This window comes from Podarcis filfolensis (assembly GCF_964270895.1).
Source record: "Podarcis filfolensis genome assembly, chromosome: 13".
NCBI lineage: Eukaryota > Metazoa > Chordata > Lepidosauria > Squamata > Lacertidae > Podarcis > Podarcis filfolensis.
The window spans coordinates 50,714,974-50,741,874 of NC_139615.1; the positions used below are offsets into that span (position 1 = coordinate 50,714,974).

General features: G+C 43.1%; 1 protein-coding gene across 3 annotated transcripts in view; it reads left to right on the forward strand.

Moving 5' to 3' along the window:
• The window catches only part of TPPP (tubulin polymerization promoting protein), a 59,353-nt gene extending 32,711 nt beyond the window's left edge, over nt 1-26,642 (forward strand). For all 3 annotated transcript variants that reach the window (XM_083583608.1, XM_083583609.1, XM_083583610.1), the window contains exons 3-4: nt 10,131-10,281; nt 15,372-26,642. In XM_083583608.1, coding sequence (XP_083439734.1) covers nt 10,131-10,281; nt 15,372-15,566 — 346 coding nt within the window. In that variant the 3' untranslated portion in view covers nt 15,567-26,642. The remainder of the gene's footprint in view (nt 1-10,130; nt 10,282-15,371) is intronic.
• Nucleotides 26,643-26,901: the final 259 nt, after the last annotated feature.

Sequence of the window (26,901 nt, forward strand, 5' to 3'; positions counted from 1 at the left end):
ACCTTGCCCTCTTCTTTAAGCCTCTTCCCTCCGTTCTCCCCTTCTGCATGTTTGTGTTTGTTTGTGTCTCCCTTCTCCCTTCTATAGTTTTGTTCTGTAAAATTTTATCTATTCTTTCTAGTTTGGCTTGGTTTATAAAAGAAAATAAACCATCAAATAACTGGTGTTCTGGGATATACACACACATTCAACTAAAACTCGATAGTGAATTATATTTAAATATCTAAAAGCATGACACAGAATTGGCTTCTTGTTTAGTAATGTAATTAAAGTTTTAGGGAACATCCTCTTACATTAACTTTGATATCTGTACTACTAATTACTTCTGCAGCTTTAATTTTAGAGAAAATGTGTTAATTTAAAATTATCTCTATTATAAAATTACAGTTGTAGTAATATGCTAAAGGTAATTTAAAACATTATCAGTTTTAGACTCCTAAATATTAGCAGCTGCCAAGATATTACCCCGTTCTACATAGATCCATCCTTATTTCAGACATTGTAATATATTGGTATATCACAATGTTTAGCAGGTGATTTACAGTGGTACCTCGGGTTACAGACGCTTCAGAGATGTGAATTGCCATGTGATGTTTCAGCCGTCCTCCTAAATCTGCTGGTGGTGGGGAAATTGTTTATATTCATAAGGTGTTTTTTTTGGGGTGGGAAGTACAGTGGTACCTCAGGTTACATATGCTTCAGGTTACACACGCTTCAAGTTACAGACTCTGCTAACCCTGAAATAGTGCTTCAGGTTAAGAACTTTGCTTCAGGATGAGAACAGAAATCGTGCTCCGGCGGTGCAGCGGCAGCAAGAGGCCCCATTTGCTAAAGTGGTGCTTCAGGTTAAGAACAGCTTCAGGTTAAGTACGGACCTCTGGAATGAATTAAGTACCTAACCCGAGGTACCACTGTATCACGATGTTGAAAACCAGACATTGCTCAGCCCTAGCAACAAATACGAGTTTGTGCATTTTGGCAGATGTTTACTAATAAACAGCTGTGGTGCCTTAATAGCAGCAAATGCGTTGCAAGTGAATGTCAAGGTCTCCCCCCCCCCATGTCATCTCACCCCCCCCCCCCGTCCTTCATTCCTTTCATGTTCCTCCAGCAAATTATTTCTCTCCTCATCCTCCTCTTCTTTTTAAAACACCAAACAATGTGGCTTCTGAGGGGCAAAAGCACTGAAGTTTATTGAAGCTCTAAACATTTTCTCCCCATGGGAACCAAACTGACTTCTTTGTCCTTTGATCCCAGACAATAATTTACACAAATTGCCACAGAGTTGGACATGATCTGTTTGTGTATAAACTGGGCCTTTAACGTTATATTTATGAGCGAAATGAAGTGAAGTTTCTCATGAACTGAACTACTTGAGGCGAGAGAGTCACAGGATGCTCCGCAACCTCCATCCCCCTCTTGGCATGCAGAAAATGTCCAGGAGATTTCTGAGCTGCACCTTTTTCCCTGGTGCATTAGTTTTCTACGTGCAGAGAGTTGGGAAACATTCAGATATGCGGTCTGAAGTGATGCAGACCAGGAAAAGCTGTATCATACAATTGCATGTTCTTGGATAAATGGTCCTCAGTCTGTCAGCACTACAAGCAAGATAGGTCCCCAGGCTAATTAGTCTGTGGCCCAGTTAGCATGTAACATTAAGCCAAACCATGGTTTAGCTGCAGGTAGCAAGGCGACATGACAACCAGGGGCAAATTTAATTTGTCAATTTTTTTACAAGTCCCCACATGTTCGTGCATCACCATAGTTTGGCTTAGTGCTATGTGCAAATCAAGCCGATATAACTCCTGTTTGAATGTGTTATACAGGGAGCGAGTAAATGAGGAAATGGGGTGCAGTTGGAATGAGGTGAGATCATGAAAACTGAGCTGTATTCAAGGTGCATGATATATCTCTACCTGCTCTTCTCTCCTACCTTGTCTGTAAAAAGCATACCTGCTGTATGTTACAATAACCAGACTAATTGTCCCTGGAAGATAATCAGTCTGACTGCAGGACTGCTCAGTAACAAGGATGGAGTAACTTCTTCTTTTTTGGCGATCACTCATAGCCCAGTAAGGTTGTCTTCTATGAACATGGTTTTAACAGTGTGTCCGTAAGTGACTATGGAGGCCAATTCTGGATCCACACGTCCTTCCACAGTGGGGACACAGGTTTCCGGGCGGGAGTTTGATCATAGTGAGGGTTTGCCAAACGTGACTTCCTTTTAGCATGTTTCTCCCTTTCGTCCTGAGCTCAAGCATCTTCAAAGCCCATGACACCTTTGGTAATGGCTGTAACAAGGGGGTTTAACAAGGATGGAGTAACAAGGGGGAAACCACTGAGCCTCTTGGCCCTGCTGATCAGAAGGTCGGCGGTTGAAATCTGTGCAATGGCGTGAGCCCCTGTTGCTCTGTCCCTGCTCCTGGCAACTTGGCAGTTCGAAAGCACACCAGTGCGAGTAGATATATAGGCACCGCTGTGGCGGGAAGGTGAACAGCGTTTCTGTGCACACTGGCTTCTGTCACGGTGTTCCGTTGTGCCAGAAGTGGTTTAGCCATGCTGGCTACATCACCCGGAAAGCTGTCTGTAGACAAACGCCTGCTCCCTTCGCCTGAAGCAGGATGAGTGCTGCACCCCATAGTTGCCTTTGACTGGACTTAACTGCTTCTTTTTTTACCTTTAACAAGGATGGCTTTAAAATCTGACTCTTGGACCAGTGGTGTGGAGTCACTAGTCCAGGTCATTCTCCTGTTCATTTTTCACTCTCATGTGCAAAATAGTAAGTCGATAAAGCAGCAGAAAATTATTGAAAACAGCAGCTGTTGATGCTTTTTGGTTTGGATAATTTTTTCTGCTTTGTGTTTACTTTTGGGGATGTTTCTGTGGTCTGTTTATATCACAGTTCTTTGTTGCTTGGAGTGACAACGCATTCCATACTAGTTGGAGTGCTTAGCTTGGTTATTCTAAATTGGCCTTTCTTGGTTAGAGGTTAATATTCCAGATAGATTCCTTCCAGCACTGTTTCTGTTGAACATGCTGGTGTGTCCACAGGGCCCCTTTAATTTAAGACAACAGCAGTTTGCAGGCTTTTATAGGAGGTGGGACAAACTGCCAGCTAGGTTCCTTTTTCTTTTCTGCCACAGCAATGTGATTTATCAACCAAACAGCTTTGGCTGGCGGGTGGGGGCAGCTTTGAGGGTGACTCCCTTAATGCCAGCTTCTGCTTCCTTCTCTTACATATTTGGAACTGGAATACTTGTTCAGCTTGATTGGCAGACAAAATACAGATGTCGTTTCCTGGCTCTGTCGTTTGCCTTTGCAGGCAAAGAAAGAGCAGTTGTGAGAGCAGTTGCAACCAAGCCAGTTTCATAAGTTACAAAGAAATGCAGCCCATAGATTGTATTACAGTAGCCTGTTCACCTCTTAGCTGCAAGATGGTTGACAAACTTCAGCTGGTGCAAAATTCATTGACCAGGTTGCTTACTGGGACAAGATGGTTTGAGCATATAGCACCAGTTCTGGCCCAACTGCACTGGCCGCCATTCAAAGTGCTGGCTTTGACTGATGAAAGTCTTAAAACCTCAAGGACTGCCTCTCTCCATAAGAAGCAATCTGGACCCTGCGATCCTAATCTGAGGCCCTTCTTTGTGTGCTCTCCCCAAGGAGGCGCTCCTGGCATCTTCATTCTACACCTTTAGGCGCCAGGCAAAAACTTTCCTTCATAACGAGGCCTTTAGCGGATTAACATTCTATGACTTTTTTAATGTGCTTGTGGGTGAGGGTTATTGGTTTGCTTGTTTTTTGTTTGTTTGTTTTCGTTATGTTACGTATTTTGTGTTTTTGTTTTGTAGTTCGCCCTGCAATCTTCAAATGAAGGGCAGTATATAAATGAATAGGGGACGCGGGTGGCGCTGTGGGTTAAACCACAGGGCCTAGGACTTGCCGATCAGAAGGTCAGCGGTTCGAATCCCCGCGACGGAGTGAGCTCCCGTTGTTCGGTCCCTGCTCCTGCCAACCTAGCAGTTTGAAAGCATGTCAAAGTGCAAGCAGATAAATAGGTACTGTTCTGACGGGAAGGTAAACAGCGTTTCCGTGGTGCTGCTCTGGTGCGCCAGAAGCGGCTTAGTCATGCTGGCCACATGACCTGGAAGCTGTATGCCGGCTCCCTTGGCCAGTAAAGCGAGTTGAGCGCTGCAACTCCAGAGCCATCTGCAACTGGACCTAATGGTCAGGGGTCCCTTTACCTTTACCTTTATATAAATGAATAAATAACAGAGAGGTCATGGTTGATTTGCCATCTGACCCTCACTGGCACAGTGAACACACAGAGAGTGATAGGAGCAACATTCTTGTCTTGTTAATTTTTTATTTACCATTTAGGATGTGTAATATTTTACTCCCCAGCAGTGGAAACCTCTTATGTTTAAAGGCAGCTTTTCTGGCCCTCTTAGCCATGGGGGGAGACAATTGCCTACAAAAGCTTCAGGCTGCTCATTCATCCTAACTGACTTCATTTAGCACTGAAATTGGTCATGGTGACTTCTGGCATTGGCTCTGGGCTGTTTGGGATGAGAATTATGTAGAGGTTTCTATACCTACAAAGCAGGTACAGTTATCTAGCGCAATTGGCTTCCCTTGTTGACCCATATAGACTTTGCCATTTTCCCAGAGGCCAGGCATTTCCTATTATTACAGTTGACATCTGAACACAGTTGAGAAAGGTGCTGCTGTTTGAGTGCAGGAGGTGTGGCCTATCTTTTTAGACTGTTTTATTACTTTAATTTCTAACCTGGAGGAACTAAAATAAATATTTAAACTAATATAAAAATCAGCTGATGAAAACAGATTCTGAAAGCAATGCCTAAATTGATTCAGCATCATAAAGAAGACCAAAAAGTTATTTTTTTAAAGAATTTTTATTAACTGGCCAATCACATCAAATGAAATCACATCACATAATTCCAAATTACAAAGCCAAATTTTTAAATTTTGTTGGGGGAACCCATACTTCAAGATCCAAAGGGGGATTCAAATCATCTTATTATTACTGCGTTAATGTCCAAATCAGTCCCAATCAGTCCAGACAAAGTTCATAATTCTATCCAGTCTTATCTTGGTGTTTCCACATCATATCTTCATATAATTTCTATTTTTCCTTTACAATCTCTTCTGTTAGTCTCCTTAAGCCGATAAGCAAAATAATAATCCTGTGTGGATTTCCCGTTCCTCCACTAAGTCCAGATGGTTTCCATATATCTCCTTCGTAGATAGCATCACTCTTTCCATCATAAATTTGGCATTTGTCGCTCTTAAGTCCCACCGAGGAGTTGATCCACGATATGTAAACAACTCTATTTCTCTCTTTCTCCTCCCAGACCCAAGAGCTCCAACAATGCCTCCCAAAATGGCGACGGCATTTTTAACTGCGTCATTCCAAAACTCTTAGCTTTCCAGCTTCATCTTGAAACATTGCTTTGGTTCGAAAGTTTATCTCCACACAGCCTTAAATCCACAGCTTAAGACTCATTAGGGGAGGGGATTCTTGTTAAATCACATAAGAAAAAGGAAGGCAGGTTTTTCCCCCCCTCCCCCCTCAGTCATTTGTCATACCGTATCTTGACGTATCTTCTCATATTTTATTCTTGTCTTGTTATCAGAGATCTCTTCTGTCAGCAGTCTTTACTCCCCTTTTTCCTTGAAGCATGTGCAATTTATCTCGTCCAAATTGTTTCTTTTGAAGATGCTTGCAACTAGCGGCGCGAATCAGGGACGGCGTCCAGGAGTGCCGGAATCCCACAGGAGGGCTTTGTGCCTAGTGCCCTCACCCCCACAAATTCGGGGTGGTATAGGGCACAGCAGGCAAGGGCCGTCCCCCCCCCACAATCCTGGGGGGGTTAAGGAGGCCAATTACCCCCATCATAGCCTCCAAATTACCTCGTGTGGGTCGGAGAGATGTTATTGTCAGCCATCTTCCGATGCGCCACCTAGTGGCCCCCCCCAAAAGTAATCTATCAAAAGCCCAGCGGAATAAAAAAACGTAACCCACTACCTAAAAGTATTCAAGGATGATATTCAGTAGGTATCCTTAGGAAGAGAGTTCCAATGGGAGGGAGGGGGCCATAGCTGAAAAGGCCCTGTTCACAGTGCTTTCCAAGCTGACATCTTAGAAGTCATAGTTTTTCCTCTTCACCGGAATAGATTTATGCAGTCTATGCAACTGAAGCCATCAAGCATCCCAAACTATGTTACCACTCCAAACTACTCTACTAGCAGCCATTACCCTAAACAGGGAATGACTGAATTGGAAGGAAGCCTGGTGGTAACCTAGTCCAGCACCCTGCAAACAGATAAAGAATATTTCTTTTTAGCAAATTAAGAGAGAGAATTAACAGGGTTAACTAATATGCCAGTGTCAGCACAATGTCATACATGGATGTATCATAATGCAGACATACACATTATTTGGTCAAAACAAAAAAAAAAAATTTCCTTCCAGTAGCACCTTAAAGACCAACTAAGTTAGTTCTTGGTATGAGCTTTCGTGTGCATGCACACTTCTTCAGATACACTTCTTCAGAAGTGTGCATGCACACGAAAGCTCATACCAAGAACTAACTTAGTTGGTCTTTAAGGTGCTACTGGAAGGAAAAATTTTTTTTTTGTTTTGACTATGGCAGACCAACACAGCTACCTATCTGTAACATTATTTGGTGCAGAGGATGATATTTTATATGCTAAGCAGCATATTCCATAACCTCTAAACCTTTTTGTGTGACTGTTGAATATATAGATTTTTTCCCCTTAAAATGACAATTTTCCCCCAGGGGAAAGAGGGGGGCGGGATCTATCTTCCCCACAGCTTCAGAATTTCCCAGTTTTATTTCTCTTATTTGCACAGCTTTATTCATTTTGTCCTGTTGTGGTGCTTTTCATCTTGATTTTCATTTTCTGGTCAGAACTACTGACCATTATCGCTGAGTTTATATCCTCAAAGCTTGGTTTAGACTTTCTTTACACCATAATTGCTTTTGTTTTCTTTTCTCCTGTATTTCCATTTCTTCTTCACAATGTGGTACATTTCTTAAATAGCTTATATTTGAATTTTGTGTTTCTGACTGGCTCTCTAGTTCCATTCATTATTTTAAAGGAAAAAACACAGGCGAATGCTCTCGCCCTTTTTGTTTTGTTTTGAAAAGCAGTCTACATGTGATCTAGCATTTCCAGGCTGGAGCCTTTCTCGCTGTCATACTAGTTCTTGTTCCTTCTGCTGCAGAACTATATGGTGTGTTTTTCTGAACATTTAAACCTGCATTTTAGGAAAACATAATATTGAGAGATAAAAGTACTTTGATGAAAATGGTGTGATCTTCTTCCCCCTCTCCTCTTCCTCCTCCTCCTCCTCCTCCTTCTCTCTCTCTCTCTCTCTCTCTCTCTCATTTGTACAAATCACACAGAATAGCCTGAATTTAAAAGCATTAGCAGGAGACCTCAGGACTGATCTGCCAGGGTCTTTGCAAAGTTCTGTTCACATTAAACTCTGTTCAGCTATAGCATTAAACCTCGCTTGGATGTATTTTTCTTAACCTGGTTGCTCTGCAAATGATCCAGTTTTCTTTTATCTTTTCTACTTCCCAGCAAGTCACTAGATGTTCTTCCACTCGGTTTTAGCCAAGGTTATGTGCAATCACTCCTTAATTCAGACAGGTTGGTTTAATGAACTGGAATTAGCATCTTCCCTGGATGGATAGCCCACTTACAACCTAAGTTCTCCAAACACCTGGGTGTTGTTATGTGATGTAACATTCAGTCCAGTTTGAGTAAAATAAATTGCCCTAAATTAGAGATGTATGTAGAACCATGGTGAGTATTTGGTGAAGATATTGCTCAATATATTTTAGGATTTATCTTAGAAACTGAGTAATTAGGTCAGGCAGTCACTGCCTAACTGGCTTATGCTCGTGTTTCTATGTGGTACGACTATTGACGAATAATTCTGAGCCTGAGGCAGATTCTGCCTCTTTCAAATCCCTGAAAGTGTAGAACTGGAACAGAGTATTCAGCCTTTGCCTGTCCTCAGTTCACCTTCAGTTCCACATCCTATAGGAGAGTTGGATTTTAGCTCCACAACATGGGGGGGGGGGGGGAGAGCATGGAAGGCTGAGAAGCAGTTTGTGAATTTGTGTGACCATATTAGATGCCACTACAGAGAAGGGAGATTCCTACTAAGAGTGAGGAGAGATGTAAGACCATTTGGAAGTGAGGCCAATCTGGAAGTCCCCACAATAGTATTTATTATTATTATTTTTAACTTCCCACTCCGGGGTCAGAGGAGAGAGGGAGGGGAGCTATTTTAAGTTTCCAGGAAAATGGACTAAGGATGGCACAGATTGGTTTAGCAGTATGCCTGTAAGCCGAACCACAGCTTAGCTGTGGGAAGCATGGAAGCAGCAGGACCAAGGAAAGGGGTTTGCATGCATTTGCAGGAAACCATGGTTTGGCTTAGTGTTTGTTATGCATGAGTCTGGTCTGATCATTATGTTTGTGGGTGGAGAAAAACCACGTGTGTTGAGTAAGTGGACATACAGAGCAGTCAGACTGGTTTCCCCTGAGTTTTGAGCTGAGAAGTGCAGTATGTTTCAGATACTTTTCGAAAGCCATTGAAACCAGAGAAATGACAAGGAAGAGAATATACAGAGGACTGATTACTAAAGTAATAAGTCAGCTAAAATAACTGTCAGTAGCTGGAAATGGATTAACTGAATAAAATGTGTAACAAGTTTGACAAGCTCATGTGTGGCTCCTTGGTGTGAGAAGAGCAGGGGTTTTGAAACTCCTCTGTGAAGTTGGAGAGTTGTGTAGCTGCAGCACAGAGCGGGGGCACAGCTCCTCTGCTGAAGTCATTGCTCTAAGACCAAGGTCATGACTTAACTGCTCCTCGCAGATCTCTTGGCATCTGCACAAGAACAGGGATGATACTTGATTAGCCTCAGGGCAGATTTCCAGGTGGATAAATTACCTGGCAGTCAGTGACGACACAACAAAAAATTATCCTTATGCGTTGTAATTTAAGAACACAGCAGAATGGGAAAGGTGTGACCTGTATGTTTTTTGTGTGAACACTGTTTGCTTAAAAAAATGGTCACAAAATGCTGAATATGACCCTTTCTGTTGCATATCAAAAGTCTCCCCAAAAGACCTCCTGGCACCCTCTTTTATTGCTGTCATCTTGCCATTTTACTTTCTTAAAAGCCAGTTGCCCCAATTCAACTAAAGTTCCTTGTGCCTAAGTATCTTCTTCTCATTTTTTGATAGTAAGCCCCCCAACTGAGCATTGTGGAACTAAATTCTAACTAAACCACCATAAGATTGTGTTGTAGGTCCCACTGAAAGCAACGGGATTAAGAAAGTTGCAACAAGCTTGTTCCTTTGGACAAGGTTACAATCCTATTTCTCTTACCAGTAAGCCCCATTGAACTGAACTCACTGGAATTTATTTTTCAGTGGACAAGAATAGGGTTTCACTGTAAGGCCTGCGATTGCCTTTAGCTAGATCAAGGCCAATATTCATGCACGTAGTTAAGATAAAAGAATGATCCAAGAGTAATACTAAAATAGTAATACTATTTAAGACAGCTAAAATAAGTTCTTTTTGAATACAAATTTGAAGCTGAAGTTGGAGCACTGATGTTTTCCCTCTGAAGGGCAACCCACAGACTGAGGGACAGTGGAGTGGAGTTTGTGTGCACTTGCCCTTGCCCCTGTTCCTGGAGCCTCCTGCAGTTTTGAGAAAATTAGCAGAGCAGCGACGTCTTCCCAAAGTATTCCTAGAGTGGCACTACACTGTTAATAACAAAGATTGATAGCAAAGGGGAAGGTGCCTCTCACGATCTACTCTCTTTCTGACATCAAATGGATCTTCGACTTCTCCAAAGCATTGAAGGCAACCTGTGGGGACAGTAAAACTGTTTTAGAGCCGAAACCTAAGTTTAGATGTTCTGTTAAGAGTTGCATAGTACATGGAAACCGGGAGATTTAGTGGCCCACGTGGTAAATATTGTTTGTGCAGTAATTCTTACAGGTACATTGAGATGTTTCTGTAACATCTCCCGTTTTTGTTTTGTCTGCTTTAGGGGGAAATCCAGGACAATTACTTTTGAGCAGTTCAAGGAAGCACTTCAGGAGCTGTCCAAGAAGCGTTTCAAAGACAAGAGCAACGAGGAAGCGGTGCAAGAAATGCACAAGCTCATTGAAGGGAAGGCCCCCGTCATAGCTGGAGTCACGGTATGGGAGCCTGATGCTCAGTAGCTCTGACATTCTTTTCTAAGGCCTCTCTTCAAATCGCAGACTTCTCATTTTCTCTCACAAGAAGAGTCCTGAAGTTTTGATCAACCCAGCAGGATGCTCATCTGGTTTCACTCTCATGTTCTCTGTGGCAGCTTTTGCGAAGCCAGAACATTCCATAAGAGATGTAGCCTGATGACCAATATTCCTGTTCACCTAATGCTTAAAGATTTTGATTTCTGCTAGAAACTTCTTCTCGTTTTCAGTTAAAATGTGCAAAATACAGAAATTCTGTCTTTTCTACTGCATAATTCTCAGATTGTGGGCTTTCTGGGTCGTAGGACTTTGATAACATGCCACTTGCATATTAGCCATGGAACAGTTCAGAACAAAGATAGCAGCCTTCACTCTGCACCATGGCATTGTGTGGCTCCCACTGTACCAGCAGATATCACCCCCACCCCAGCCCCCACATCATGTGGCTAAATGAAATAAAAAATAAAAAAAATAGTCCAGTAGCACCTTAGAGACCAACTAAGTTTGTTCTGGGTATAAGCTTTTGTGTGCATGCACACTTTTTCAGATACACTGAAACAGAAGTCACAAATTTTTTTAAAAAAAAATTTCAACGGCGTCAGACCAACATGGCTACCTATCTCAATCTAGAATCGTGGCTAAATGAGTGAATGATGCAAGGGTGGAAATGGATGAAGCCAGCTTCTGACTGTCTTCAGCGAGAATAAAATCAGCTCTTTCACTCTTGCATCTTTCCCATTCTACTCCAAGCTTAGTGGCGTGTGTGTGTGTGTGTGTGTATATATATGCTGTCAGTGATGTCAAGGGGGGCATGGTGCAGTCTCCAAATAGTTGGATTTGGAAGGATTGAGCTGCCCAAGCTTAGTCAGTTGATCATTCCTTTTTTTAGAACAATACTTCAGCCATTTAGTTTCCCTTTGCCACGTGTATAAAGAATTTTGCTGTAGTCTGCATAGTGCTCATCAACATACAGCTAAATGGAAAGTGAGAACTTTGAACTCTTTCCAAGATGGGGCAAATTCCATGTACCCTACTGTATATAAGTACGAAGGGGCAATCACTGTGGCTTTCTTTGCTTACCTATCCCCCGCCCCCCAAAGGCGGCACATTCTGTTACATTCTAAGCCACACTGGGTATTTGATCACCAAACTGCAGCCCAGTCCTGGCTGTGGAAATGAGTTGCTTGCTTCTACTCTCAAAATCCAGGGCTAATTCTGAAGATTAACAGAGCCAGGTGAGCCATCGCCAGCCCATGGCATTGCCAAGCAAGCAGTGGGACTACCTCTTTCACACTAGCTTTATCAACAATTTGGTTTAAGGGCACCAAAGGCTCACTTACCAAATACCATGATGGTGTGGGGAGTAAGCAGCAGTGGTTTGCCACTGCTCACCTGACCTCTGGTCAGTTGTGTTTCTGCGACATACCAGGCGGTAGATGAGGAGAAAGGTTGGCACAGTACAAATATGCCAGCTGAGCTGAGCCAGTGCACTGATGTCACCACTGACTCCATCTCCTGGTAAGTGGTAGCAACCAACTGGAGGTTAGGTAAGCCGTGGCAGCCCACCCACCCGCCCCCATCCGCTACTGGGAGAAAGCTGTGCCATTATTCCTGGTTCAAGACCCATGGCACTTTATAGGAATTGAACTGAAGCTGAGAAGTTTGCTGAGGTGATGGCTGAGCTGGAGGGCCACGCTCTGCTCCTTACCTCAGTGGAACTTAATATGATGAAAGCCTAAGATTGATCAGTGAAGGAGGACAACCTGTTCCAGTGCCTGGGAATAGAATCCCCCTAACTCATGTAATGTGGTCAATGCCTCTTAGGACCTGTGGACTTCAAAGTGTGATGTGTACACAAAGGTGCCCCAAATTCAAAATGCAATCTTGAACAGTGTTTTCTGTGAAGCAGGCACTCCCACCAGAGGCCTCTGACTGCACAGCTACTGGACAAGCTGAGATTTGACTTAAGAATAATGTGACATGTACATGGTTGATTGCTATGGATTAGGAAAACTGCAAAGAACTGAATCTGTGGTTTCTTAAAGGCTGACCCCACTGTTGTATCAGAAACCTTTGCTGTTTCTTTGATGCCTTGGTTGATATATATGCAAAGCATGGTGGACATTAATCAAGTTTAGAACAGCTGGCACTTGAACTCTTCCATCCAACCTATAAATTTCACAGCATCCACAATGAGCGGTGAAAAAGAAAGGAATGGAAACTCTTACGCCATTTGAATTGTTATCTCCAAGGTTCTTTTGAGCACGTCCAGCAGAGCCATGGATTTTCCTAGCTCAAATTCCATTTTTCTTTTGAAGTAGATGCCTTTAGAGGCAGAATGTTCAATCATCCTGTCTCCCAGAATGATTTGTGCTAAGAGGTGGCCAGGAAGGCTTGCAGCCACCAGCTTTGAAAAAGGACATGGCAATGTTCCATCATGCCTTTGGGTGGACTTTGGAAAGCCCAATGTTTACTCAGTTAGGAGCAATTTGGAAGGAATCCCCAGTCTTTAGGGCAAGCCCAAGACATTTTGACACCTGAGGCAAACCACAAAAGGGTGCTTCTCCCCCTGGCCGGGCAAGAAGGGATGAGTGAAGATCCTACATCGGGAACAAGGGGGGACTAAAGATTTATATATGGTATCTGCTGCCCCATGGATCCTGCCTCCTAAGCCAGTTGCCTCACCTTGCCTCATGGCTAGGTCGGTCCTGCATCTCTTACTGTTTTCTCAGCACTGGCAAAATCTCTACTGGCACCAGTCCGCAGTGAAAATAATAGCATTTGCTCAAGTATCAGATATCCCTCTTAAATTTCTGCCACATGCTAAAGGGGAATTTTTTTAAAGTTTTTTAATAAATTATTTTAAACCCAAATAATGACTTTCCTTTTCAGTATTGAAAGCTGTAGGGGAGCCAACCTGGACATATTGGACTATGGTCACCTCCCATAAATGCACTGAAGACAAATGCAGTGCTTTAATTCAAAAACCTTTGAAGTAGCCTCCTATATGATGGTCAGATAGTAAGAAAATGCTGTGGCAAGGCGAGCTGTACCACACAGGCAGGCAGGGCTGACCCACCCATGAGGCAAGGTGAGGCAGACGCCTCGGGCGGCAGACCTGGGCCCAGGGAGCATGCCGCTTACTGACTCCTCTGCCTGTGCAACTGTGCTTCCATCTCTGCTGCCACACCTCCAACACCAAAGCCATCCCCTGTGGCAGTGGCAAGGGGGTGTGCGCGTGGTGGCAGGGCACACCCATTGTGGAGGAGGCAGGGGCATGGCAGCAGCATGGTGTGTCCATGGTGGAGGACGAGGAGGAGGCAGCAGCACATGCTTGCAGTGGGGTGCAGTGGCAGTGGGGTTTGCCTCAAGCAGCAAAACGTTCTGGGCCAGCCCTTCAGGAAGGTTAGTCTTGCCCCTAGGGCAGGATGGTTAAGGTCTAGCTATCAAGCTGGAAGTAGTTTCCTTGTCTGAACATTCATGCTTAGATGTGGCCAGCTCTCCCTGTGAACTGAGAATGTGTCCCACCATCCTCTGCAGTGATGTAGACGCAAACTCTGTTCACATTAAAGTCCAGTCCTAATACCCCGCTGTAATTAAACCTGTTGCTGTTGCTGAAATAATAATATATTATTCACACAATTCCATCTCCCACTTTCCTTTCTGTCTATTTTTAGATAAGACCTTTCAGACAGAGATCTCATCACCCATTTTATTCTACATAGATGACACTATGTATTTTTAAAAAAACACATTTGGATTGATTGCATAATTTGTTGTATCAATCTATTTTTTGTTGTTGTAATTCTCCAAATAAAGTCACAGAAATAAAAATTCCCAAGGATGACATCATTTGGAAGTAAAGGTGAATAAATTAAAATTGGGTTGAGAGCTTTCCAACATAGTTGCCAAGAGGTCAAGAATACCTCAAAGTGTAAAGAACATAACACTTAACAAGAACAATGTCAAGATTTTTACAGTACCCCTTTTCAGGGTATCCAGGGCAGTTTACAAAAGAAAGATAAGACATAAATAAAACATAAACATTAAAAACCATTATTACATTAAAATATATTCAAAAGCCTGTGCAGATAAAAATGCATTTGCCTGGTGCCAACAATGTTAACTGTTCAGCATCTGGCAAATGTGTGTTTATTTTCCCAGGCCCTCTGGTTTGGGGTGCCACCACTGACAAAGCTCTCTGTCTCTGGTCACCTTGCCTTGGGTGGTGGAGGGAGCTAGAGGAGACCCTTAGACAATGACCTCGGTACAGGGGCAGGTGAGTGTGGGCACAGCTGTTATTTCAGGTACCCAGGTCTTAGGCTGAGTAGGGCATTAAAGGTAAGCACCATTGCTGTAGTTTTCTGCCTATGCTTTGACCACAGAGAGGACACCTGACCCATTTCTTGGTGCAAGCTGGGTTATGTTTCAAAACTCATCCCAGAGTTCTATTGATTCTAGACACAGGTCTTCTAAGGAGCTAAATCTCTTGGGATGTTTACATCACGGGTGGTTCAGCTGTCAAACAACGTGGGCATTTCAAGAAGCACTGCCTACTGTATTTGAAAGCACCAGCAAAACTGCTGACTGCCATTTGATCATATGTTTTAGAAGTGCTCATGTAGACCACGGATAGAATTTACTCCCCCAAAAAACTTATGAATATAAACATCATTTCCCCACCACCACCGGATTTAGGAGGACAGCTGAAACATCACATGGCAATTCACATCTCATTATGCTTGAGGAACTGCTGGAACATGGAGCTATAGAGGATTTGAATAAAACCTGTCAGCAATGTGAGGGTTCATTTGATCCCAGTTATTGACCAAGCATTAAAAACCCCCATTCTGTCTTGTTTAGGGTAGCCAAAACCCATGAGCCAGTCATGGTTGATGGTCTGCAAGGAACAAGCAAAGCAGAACAGAGGTCCTCAGGACCATGAAGTTATAGTACCTTGATTTACATATATATTCATGCACGTATGTGTGTGTGTGTGTTATTTACATTGTTAATGCTCTCTTCTGTCTGTCTTTCTCTCTCCCCATTAATAGAAAGCCATTTCATCTCCGACTGTCTCACGGCTTACAGACACAACACGTTTCACTGGTTCCCATAAAGAGAGATTTGACCCCACTGGGAAAGGCAAAGGCAAAGCAGGACGTGAAGATCTGGTGGATACGTCTGGCTATGTATCTGGGTATAAGCATGCTGGCACATACGATCAGAAAGTGCAAGGAAGCAAGTAAGCCTGAAGGTTCAAAGCCAGAAGGTTCACCTGTGAGGGGTGAACAAGACGAGCCTCACCTGTTGCTGTAAATGCCAAAAAGACTATGTTGGAAAGCTGTCTTGTAGGATCCACTTTTGACATCGACTGAGACTCTTGCAGTGAAGCACCACTTCATTACATTCCTCATGCTTTATGGCAGTGAAAAGGAAGCAGCAGAGCAGTCTGGTCAAGAAACCACACCAAGGGCTCTCTCACCACGCCTCGTCTGTACTGGTAGCAGATCGCAAACATTCCTATATGCCTAATTCTCTGTCTTGTTCTGCTGTCTTTTTTTCTACAGTGGAGGCAACATGTGCTAGTAGCTTTGCTAAAAAGAATCCAATTGCTCAATTTGATTATTTGTTACTGAACAATGTCTTAATATGGAACAGATGCACCTCAAACGTAAGAATTCAGCCTTTAACTGAAGGGAATTAAATGGCTATTGACTTTTATTTTATTTTTGAAAAGGTGCTATCCTGTAAAAGCCAATACATTGATTTCAACCATTTGCGAACAAGAGCAGAAACAATAATTTAAAGCAACTTTCCCCCTCCATTAGTAGAAAACTGAGACTCCACTTGTCCCTGTTCTCAAAGAAAAGGGAAATTGCAGCTCTCTCTCCTGGCCTCCGCAAATTTTCTTTAAAGAAAAACAAAAAACAAAACACTATGTGTCATTGAAGTTATGTATTACTATTTCTTTAAGATTGCAACAAACATGAAATATGGCAGTTCAAACCCCCACCCAAATATCTATTTGAAATACTACCAGTTGAAATTATCTACTTTGTCTGGATCATTACCTTAAACAACATTTTGATTCATTATGTTGGTTAAATAGTTCCAGAATAAAGGAAATTTGTTGTTTTCTTGTTCACTCAGTGTAAAGCAGACATAATTTAATTGTCAGATTGTTTGCTGATGGAAAACAAAGGTAGAAAAGATTAACTACAGATTCATTGTTTTACAAATGATGTCATCAACCATCATGTTCCAGTGAGCCACAGTCTAAATAGTGCTGAAATGTTGCTTCTTTTAAGGGAGAAAAAGGATATAATTAACATATTTCCTGAAAAAGGACAACATACGTAATGTATTTATTTATTTGAAAGATTTCTATGCGTGTATGCTGAAGAGTAACTGTCTAGTCAATAAGGTGATTTTTATGTGTCCTGTCTTTATTATTGAGTAAATACCACACTGTGTTGAACTTACAATCCAGTAAAATAATAGCTGTAATCTTCACTTGGAGGTTTGCCAGCAGTTGAGTCCTCAGTCTTGTTTTCTGTGGAATACAGGCCAGCTGTATCTCCTCTGTAGAAGAATAGAGATTGATCAATTTTACTGCCATTCTTAATAGCTGTCTCTTTGACAGGCCCAGTAAACGCTAAAGAGTTGGCTGCACTGATTTGCTTACAGTAACTCTGACTGTTCCTTCGCACAGGCCAGCACCTTGAAGTTGGCCCTTGTCCGAGCACTGGCCTTCTGTCATTTGCAGTTGTCTTTATCCTCATTGTTAAGGAAGGTATTTATTGTGACTTACAACCATGCATTCTTCAGAATGCACTACAAGCATGAATCCAAAATAATAATGTTGTTAAGCACTGCCGTTGTTTGCCTGGAACCTTTGTTTTTTGACATATTGAAATATCAGGTTTGAGGAAAAGGAAGTCTATAGAATTTTCGGCATGTTTTTGCAGGATGGTGGTTTTGGTGGTTGCCAGAAAGGGTCTGTGAGTGTGCCAGGCCTGTTGGTATTGAAATAGTGATAGTTGGTATTAGTTATATATCCATCTGCTTTCTGGGGACAAGCTCAGTGTCTAGAGCGTTGATCATAGGGCTGTTTGCTTTGATGGAACAATGAGCACTGAATACTTTAATGCAGACCCTCTGGAGCCCATTTGTCAAGCTTAAAGCGAGGCTAGGCTTATGGGGAACCCCATGTTATTACACAGAACTTCATTACACTAAATACAATATTCAGAACAAATCCAGCTATGTCCTCCAGTGGCAGCTAATTAACACAGTGGATGTGAAAGACTCCATTGATGTAATATGAGCAGATAAGCACACCAGGAAGATACCTGATTTGTTGATCCAGTCTAGCATGTCTCTTTCGGACATTTTTTGTCTGAAAACCTAGCAGCTATTTGCTCACATGAATTGGCCATGAACACTGATTGCTCACTGTAAGGTAACAATAATGCCACCATGTTCTGGGCAAATAGTAGTTTTCCTTTTGATGGAAACTTCCTTTAGCACTAAAGTCTACTGCAGAACTCTCATCAAAAGATTTTAGAGCAGGCATTACATATCAGGTGGCCTTCTAGAGTCAGGGAAAGCTACTTTTAAAATGAGCGATCCATGTTCATTTTTCATTTATCTTAAAACAAAAAGACAAGAGATGCCACCATTGAAGCGTGGATGTCTAAAAAGCAAGCAGTTTTGTGAAACAATGACATGCTCTGCTGACATCCCAGTTTCTCTTCCTTTCCCCATTCCTTGTTCTGAAACTGCTGGCTTTTTCTATCCCTTTTTCTACCACTGTGCCACTAAAGGAGGAGGCGGTGTCAGAAGAAGCAAGGCCTGGGTGTCCATGCATCAGACCGCAGTTTATGAAAACAGGACTACTTCTTCCAGTCCAGTCACCTAATAACACAATTCCATTCATGTCTACTCAAAAATAAGTCCCACTGTGTTCTTTGGGGTTTGCTGCTGGGTGAACGTGCATAGGGTTGCAACCTAAGTCGCTGTTTGCATGCAACAGTGTACTTGGAATATTCTCACATCAGCTACTCTCATCCCTGTATATTCCTTGTCAGTGACTTCTGCCCCCTTTAAGTATTTATTTAAGTGCAAAACATACTGTAAACTTGCAGTGATGCCGGCCTTCGTTATCTCCTTTCCATACAATAGGGTATCATCAGGCCCTTTTTGAATAAATAGGGGGAAATGTGAAACAATTCTCCAAATGTGAAAATGATAGAGATCTGTATATGTAGGTTTTTTAAAAAAGCTATTTTACTACCACAATGTGTTTACAATTATTTGCTGATTGAATAAATCACATTAAGCACATAGTGTTCTTTTTGCTATGTGTAAATCACTCCAGGGTATATTATGTATATATAAATATGCATACGTGGAGTTTTATACAGCCTCTTAAGGGTGCACACTTTTGTAGCATCATGCACACTGGGACTGCCTTGTTATCTGCTGAGACCTGGAAAAAGGCTCCATGTGCCCAGAATGCAGCCCATTCCTCACCCAAGAAGGCAACCCAGCTGTCTATGTGTGCAGCTGCATATGTATATGGGACCCTCAATGAGTTTCCGATTATTGCCTGAATTTCCCTTCCAATTTTATAGACATGCAATTTATGGACTCAAGTCAATCTTCTCCCCCCCCCCCCGTTGCATTCCTGTGCATGTCACTGGAATTTGTACTGGAAGCTGTGGGCTGAATCTGACTGACCTGCACCCTCCCCCTCACTTCCTTTGTGTTTAGTTGACATCTGAAACAAGTCTAGAATAAGGTGGGCAATTTATCTGGCCTCCTAAGCCCATGCATAGCAATTCAGGCAGAAGGGCAGGACTCAGGGAAGAGCAGGGACACTTTAAGAGGAAAGGCCTTCCCAGGATCAGGGCAGCTGCCTCAGGTGGCAGAACCCCAAGAGGTGGCACCCTCATAGGCTCTCCACCACGTCTGCCACCGCTAGAGAAGTGGCGGTAGCGGCAGTGGCAGCTCCCAGTGCGACCTTGCAGAAATCTCACCAGACCTTGTGTGCTCTGCAAGATCTTGCTGGAACCCACCGCTCTTGCCGCCGCTTTGTGGATGCCACCACACAACCCAGCCGGATGGCACCTTCCCGATTTGCCTCAGGCCAGCCGCCCCTGCCCAAAATGGAGCTTTTTATTACCAACTCTGCCTTAGACCTTGATGTATGAAGTCGCCTTATCCTGAGGGAGACCATCAGTCAGTTTGGACTCCAGCCCACAGCAGTTTACTTTGATCAGGAGGCAGCTCTGTAAGCTCTCGGGCAGAAAGTGGCATTTTCTACCGTTGCCCAAAGATCCTCTTAGAAGGAGATGCCAAGAAACAAGCTTGCATCGTTTTAAATGTCCAAAGCAGATGCTATCCCAAGCTTTAGCTTCCTCTATAGGGGGGATGCTTAGCTATGCTTTTGTTTTTGTGTGTGTATATAGTTTATTCTTAAGCCTCCCAAACGAGATTACTTTGCAAATGACTTTGAAGTCTCCCAAACATAAAACTATCATTCCTGTCTCAGTTTCCAGCAGTTTCCCTTGGGCTTCCCCAGGGAGTAGCATCTTATGCTGTTTGACCCCGTCCCCCAACATACAGTAAGCCACAACTTAGGCACATTTAACTTGTGTGCATTCAGCTTTACACGCATGGCCAAAAATGAATAAATGAAAGGGGGTGAGGATCCAGGAAAAATGACTTTGGCAATCCCAGCCATCAGTGGGTTTTGACTATAAGTGATTTTGTCTTTAGGCACGATCCCCAGAACACATCCCCTGCATAAGTTGTGCGCTTACTGTATCTTAAATCAGAATTTTTTGAAATTCCCGTTTACTTTGTGGGATATTGTTATGGAATAAACTTTCAACTCTTTGTGCCTGAGTGTACTCTACAGTGTGTCTTGCTTCAAGTCTCCCTATGCCTTACATGTGCAGCTGCGAAGGACACTTGTGTTTCATGCCTATAGATAGGTTCTGCCACTATTGGTTTAGAAGCTACTGTCTCAAACTTCACAAAAAGGAGGAAAATGTGCAAACTGTGGTCATGGTTATCCCAAGCAGTCACCCCTTTTTTGTATGTTAGGCTTGCATTGCGAACTTTTAATGTTCATTGTTAGCTACTCAGTCGTGGGAGCCAAGATGTATCTGTGTGCCTGCAATTGGCAATACAGTACTTGCGTATGGGTGATAAATGTTAAAAACATCGGTAGACTACCTAGAACAGATCTTAGTTACATGTAAGTGGCTTGTCATAGTCTATCCCTCCTTAGATCACCATTTGGTTAAAAATGATAGTAGAGTACACTGTACTTGACTTGCACCTTTAATTCACTGGAAGTCCAAAAGACCTTTTCTCCCTCTGAAAGGCCTCGTCTCCCTCTGTTTTCTGACTATGTATTGCTGTTCAGGTGGCATCTCAGGGTGAATAACCAAATGCCCAGAAGACCTTACTCTGCTAGGCATATTTTGGATTGCAAACCGGGCTACTTTCTAAATCAGTATTTGTATGTTTTAAATTCTGATCCAAATCAGTACTTGGCGGGGTAGGAGAGCTGAAAACAGTGCCAATATATTTCACATCTGGCAACCAATGCACCCCTTTGGTTTCAGACAGTACATGGGTAGACGGTCTAAAAAGCCCTGGATTCTGACCAAACTAAGCTGCCTGATGTATATTTTTGCTCTAGGAGTCTTAATTTGGTCAGAATTGAGTATATACTTTCAGATTTAACATGAAATACATTACTTCTGGTAAATGAGCCACCATAGCCACTAGAGGGCCATGAAAATTTGTGTCCTGGACTTTTGGGACTTGTCAACCCATGTACTGTCTGAAACCAAGGGGCGCATTGGTTGTCAATTTCCCCCCAGCACTCTTATCCCACCAAACTGTGTGCATAAGTGGCTTAAATTTGTGTCATGCTGCCCATTTAAAAGCATTAACATTTATCTAAGCAAGATAATATAGATCAGATTGATTGTTGCCCACTATGTACACCGTATCCCCCAACAGTTAGCTTAACTGTTCACACAAGTCACCACTTTGGTGTATGTGTGAGAGCAAAAGAGGCTCCCATGATACCTACTGTATGTTAGGACACTTCTCCACAACAGCCAGCATGTCGGTTTCACAAACGAAGCAGGAATGGATATTCACAATATCTCTACTACAGATGGAGGCTTGAGTTAACACCTTTTAGAAACTGGACCATAAAGAAGGCTGATCGCCAAAGAATTGATGCTTTTGAATTATGGTGCTGGAGGAGACTCTTGAGAATCCCATGGACTGCAAGAAGATCAAACCTATCCATTCTGAAGGAAATCAGCCCTGAGTGCTGACTGGAAGGACAGATCATGAAGCTGAGGCTCCAATATTTTGGCCACCTCATGAGAAGAGAAGACTCCCTGGAAAAGACCCTGATGTTGGGAAAGATGGAGGGCACAAGGAGAAGGGGACGACAGAGGACGAGATGGTTGGACAGTGTTCTCGAAGCTACCAGCATGAGTTTGACCAAACTGCAGGAGGCAGTGGAAGACAGGAGTGCCTGGCGTGCTCTGGTCCAGGGGGTCATGACTAAACAACTAAACAACAACAATCCCTGCATTAGTTAGGGAAATGCCCTCCTCCTAACAGTAAATAGATAGATTTTTTCACACCTTTAAGATGCCAAAGTATATTTCTGTTCTCTCCAGTGTTATGAACAGTTAAAGATAAGGAAGCAATAATCCATGAATAAAGCAGGGTATATTTTGCTAAAAGGGAAATTACTTCCCGTAGGTGTTCTGTTCCTAGCAAACTAGGGTCATGGGCTAACAGATATTGATAGAACTAGGGGAAACTACAACAGTGGTTCTGCTTTTAAAGATCTACAAGACCTGCTTAATATACTGAGAATATGAACTGGTTGACATATGACCAAGAGTTCATGTAATTGTTTCACTGCGTTGTTGGTGTGATATAAATGTGGAGCTGTACATTGGAGGTGTGGTGGAACAATCTACCATTCTGCATGGATCACATCAGTTTGGACATGGGAATGAACTCTTCCATCTCAGAAGCCCCAACTTGTGAGGGAGATTGGGAGGGCTGACGTTGCGCATGCAACATCACATGCGCAACATCCCAATGTCAGGACAATGGGAAGAGCCAGGTGTGGAGCTGAAAGCGATGGCAGCGTGGCTTCAATGGCTGGTGGCTCCTCCTGCTGCTGCTGCCACTGCCCGGGGGGCTGCTTCCCCTCACCTTCACCTCTGTGGCAGGAGGAGGAGGAGAAAGATCCGGCCAATGAAGTCACTCTGTGCTTGGCCCTGACTTTTTTAAACATTGCCCCCCCCAAAAAACCCCACCCAGGTTTGGGTCCTCAGGAGCTGGTACCCCTGTTCCATCTCTGCTTCCTGACACAACCATTTGTCTGAGAGCAGCCACACAATCATTTTGATGTGTAGAAATCCTTGTGTGTCATTTCCCTGCCCATGGCCAGTTGGTTGTGGCAAATAGTTCTGAGGAAGCGCCAGATAGACTTGAAATTGCAGTTTAGGTTCTGTGCTCCCAACAGGAGACATATTCAAGTCTATCCTGGAATTGTCTGTAAGATGCAAGGATGCATAGAAGTGAAATGTAAATGGCGGCAAACTTTTTCAGGGTTATATATACTAAATAAACTCCACAAAAGTTGAGGCATATGACAAAATGTCCATTTATTTCAGTGGTCTCAGGTTTGCATTGTGTGAGCGTGATCCATGTGAAGGACAGATCCTGATACTGGCAAAGGGCAGAAGGGCTGCTCCAGAAATGGCACAGGGATTGGGGGACCATGACCAAAATCTTAATGATTTTTGTTATGAAGCGTCTTGACACTGGAAGGAACTGGTTCTGGCTGCAGTCTTTGCATTTTTTTAAGGAAGGCTTGGTTATGTTTAAAATCGTCAGTGCAAGTCAAAACTTACTCAAATCAAATTTAAAATGAATAAACAATAGTTGGCAGGGAGGAGCGTAGAAACTTGCATGGTTCGTAAAATTCTTAAACTAGCTGTTATTTTTAAAGTTAGATGGGTTTGTATGTATTTTAAAAGTAAAGATTGAATATGGGTATAGTTGATAATTAGGGTAAATGTGAACCACAAAATGCAGCTGTTGCTTTTTCCTCTATGCTAAACATCCACTGTGCAAATGCTATTAAGCTATTAGATGACTGGTGTATGGAAGCCATTTCACAACTAACACATGCCAATTTTATCACGTGGTTCTATGAGGTTTTGGTGGTCATATTTGCAGACGAAATGTGCATTAGGCACACTTGGCAAAGATGTGTGTCAACCATTACATGTGTTCCACCACTGCCGCCTCTTCCCTAACTTTGTTCATGGGTTGGGGGGGCATGTTCCTCAGAAGCTTATGGCAGCCTTCCCAAACTCTGTGCTTTCCAGATGTTCTGAACTTCAATTCCCATCAGCCCAGGGCAGCATGGTACTTTTAAAGTTATAGTCCATAACATCTGGAGAACCTACAGTGACAGATCCACGCCTCTGGGTTGTATCTGGAGTAACCATGCACGTCTCCTCCGAGGTAGGCCTTGTTGAGTTAAATGGGACTTACTCCTAAATAATGTTTACTTGGGAGTTAACCCCATTCAATTTTATCAGATGTACACCCAGTTAAGTGTGCATAAATTTGCAGCTGCATGTAGGTGAACTTTGGTGCCACTGAAATAAGTGTAACAGCCTCAGACTGGATCTGAACCATTGTCTTCCAATCGCCATCTTTCTCCCTCAACTCATAGCTAAACATAAGGGAAACTGGTGTGTTTTGGGGTCACTTCTGGTTTACTGGGGCACAGGAGGCTGGGCCAGCCAGGGCCAACAAGAGCAAGGACTCTCTCCTAGGAGCTGCTTGTGTGTCTTCTGCAACAAACTCGGTTTCTGTGTCAGGTGTAGATGTAGAAGGTTCTCGGAAGGTAGCAAGTTATAAAACTCCTGCTCTGCTGTGTTAACTGGAGAGGGATAAGTAAATCAGTTTATCCTTGTTGAAATGTAAATGTTTCCACGTACTTTAAGCACAAGAGGAAGATTATATATTTATATTGAAAACTATTTTTGACTAATACTGTGAGCATGTTTTGTTGCCTCTTTTTTTGTTTTGCACAATTTAAGGAAACACAGGTTTGGCTTATCTTTTTTGTTGAATATATATATATAAATTTTTGGCATATGGCCAGGGAAGGGTTATTGGATAACTCCCAACCCTGACCATTTGCCGTGCTGGGAGACGCTAATGGGAGTTGAAGGTACCACATTGGCTACCCCAGCATATGACAACACATGGTTTGCTTTCAAATTGCTTCCCTTTGGCTACCTAGAGATGCAACTGCATCATATGCTGGCTACTGGTGGAGAAGGTGAACTTGCTGTTATCTCTCCCGGAACACTAGACAGCATTATAAGAGCTGGCATGGACTCCACCTGTTTCTTTTTCCTCATTGACACGTCATGCATTAAAACCAGTGAAATGGTAACCTGTACAATGTATTCTCAGATCTCAGAAGGCGTAACATTTGGCTGCTCTGAGCACAGTGGGCCCCGCCCACCACAAACTAGTCAAACTTAGAGCAACGCCCTAGGACATGTTTTTTTCTGGAAGTCACTCAAAATGAAACAGGGTGTGTGTCTTGCTGAGTACGCCTGCATAGATTTGTACACCAGCAGCAGCCGCTCTCGGGGGAATGCTTTTTGGAGGTGCAGTTTTTGTCAGGATGCAAGCGTAGCGGGTGGTTAATTCCCTTCTAGCAGTGTGAATTCTTACTGGATCCCCCCCTGTTATGATAGTAACATGTTAAAACGCAACCATGCATTTTAACATAGTGCCCATTTTGCCAGATTATGCGTGTTGTCCCCGCTGAGATTCAAACATTATGAAAGTCCTATGTAAACGTGGAGTGAGATCAGTTACTGAGAATTTCTAGTTTGGAAAACATCTGGTGTAACTTCAGACTTAAGCTCTGGGGCGCAGGGCGAGGGGCTGATGGATGTTACGGAATTCACCAGCAGGGGGAGCCTTTGCGGTTGGAGGCTTCCCTGGTGCTCCACCACTGCTGCCGGACCACGGTTGGCCCCCAAACAGGATGCTCTAGGGCAGGGGTTGGCAAGGCTTACCAGGTATGGGCAGGATCACTCCCGCGGAGATCCTCTGTGAGCCAGGCCTGCACAGCGTAACGCCGGAAATCACATCTGCACATGTCCGCGGTGCAGGAAATCACTTCTGCACATGCCCAGACCCTGAAAATCGCACCTTTGCAGAAGCAATTTCCGGCGTCTGGGCATGCACAGAAGCGATTTCTGGAGCCGCAGAAGAGAGTTCCCACGCCGCACCGGTTTAGCACAGCACGTGGGGACTCGCTGAGCAGGCGGCTCTGTTTGGGGGTGGCTCATGGGCCAGTTAAGCCACCCTCATGGGCCGCTTCTGGCCCATCGGCCTCAGGTTGTCGACCTCTGCTCTAGGGGGTGAGCAGCCTTTGGTCTGCGCGCTCCAAAGCCTCTCCTGACGTGCCCTCAGGGAGGCCAAAGAAACTGTGTCAGTCCTGGAGCTTGACTAATTTGCTCCCAAATGTGAGGGGAGTTGGGAGGAATTTTAAAAGGCAAAATGAGGCTTTTAGAATTGCCCTGAAAATGGCAAAAGAAACAGAAAGCTAACATTGGCTGATGAAATTTCACCATATGCTGGCCAATCTAACAGTGGAAAGTAAGGCCCAGGCAAAATCTATTCTGATTGCAGGTCTTTATTTTTTATTAATTTATAATACCAGTATTAAATATTTACACAAGTAAATTAAAAGAAACTTGAAAGTGAGTTATATACTACTAGTTTGTACTAGGCTTTTTCAGGAAAATGAAACAAATTTATATATGTGTGTGTGTATATATGCAATATATTTTTACACAATTTATTAATGCTAGAAACTCAAATGTGTATCACTTTATCTGTGTGAATGTTAAAATTGTGATAAGTGTTCCAAATGCTGAAATCTTCTGCTAGTTGTCTTTCTAATTTCTAAAACCACATTGATGGCTTCTGTCAAGTAAACATTCTTCATTCATTAGAAAAAATCAAGTTCATCAGTTGTTCTAATAGTGCTGTAAAAAGCTTGGCTTGAGAATAGATGTCAGTTTTCATAGTGTTTTATAGCTGTTCTTTAAAAGCAAACTTTCTGTAATATATATATTATTGCTGATGAGAGTATAGAATTGTATCTTAAGTTGGTAAAGTGATCAATAAATGTATTAATATAAACGTCTTAATTTGCTTTTGCAAGTGTCGTGTGTGTACATTTCTAAGAGAACAGTCTTAATGTGGTCAGATCACTGGGTAGCTCAGTTCAACATACCTTGATGGTCAGAGCATTTTTTGCTGCTTTGTGTCACATGCACTACTGACTAGAACGCCCTTCATAATTGCATGGCATCCCACCCATATGCTATTTTCTCATGGGTGGCTACCCTGTGTTGCTGGAATGCAATTCCCACTATCCCCATCTACCGTGCTGCCCAGGGCTGATGG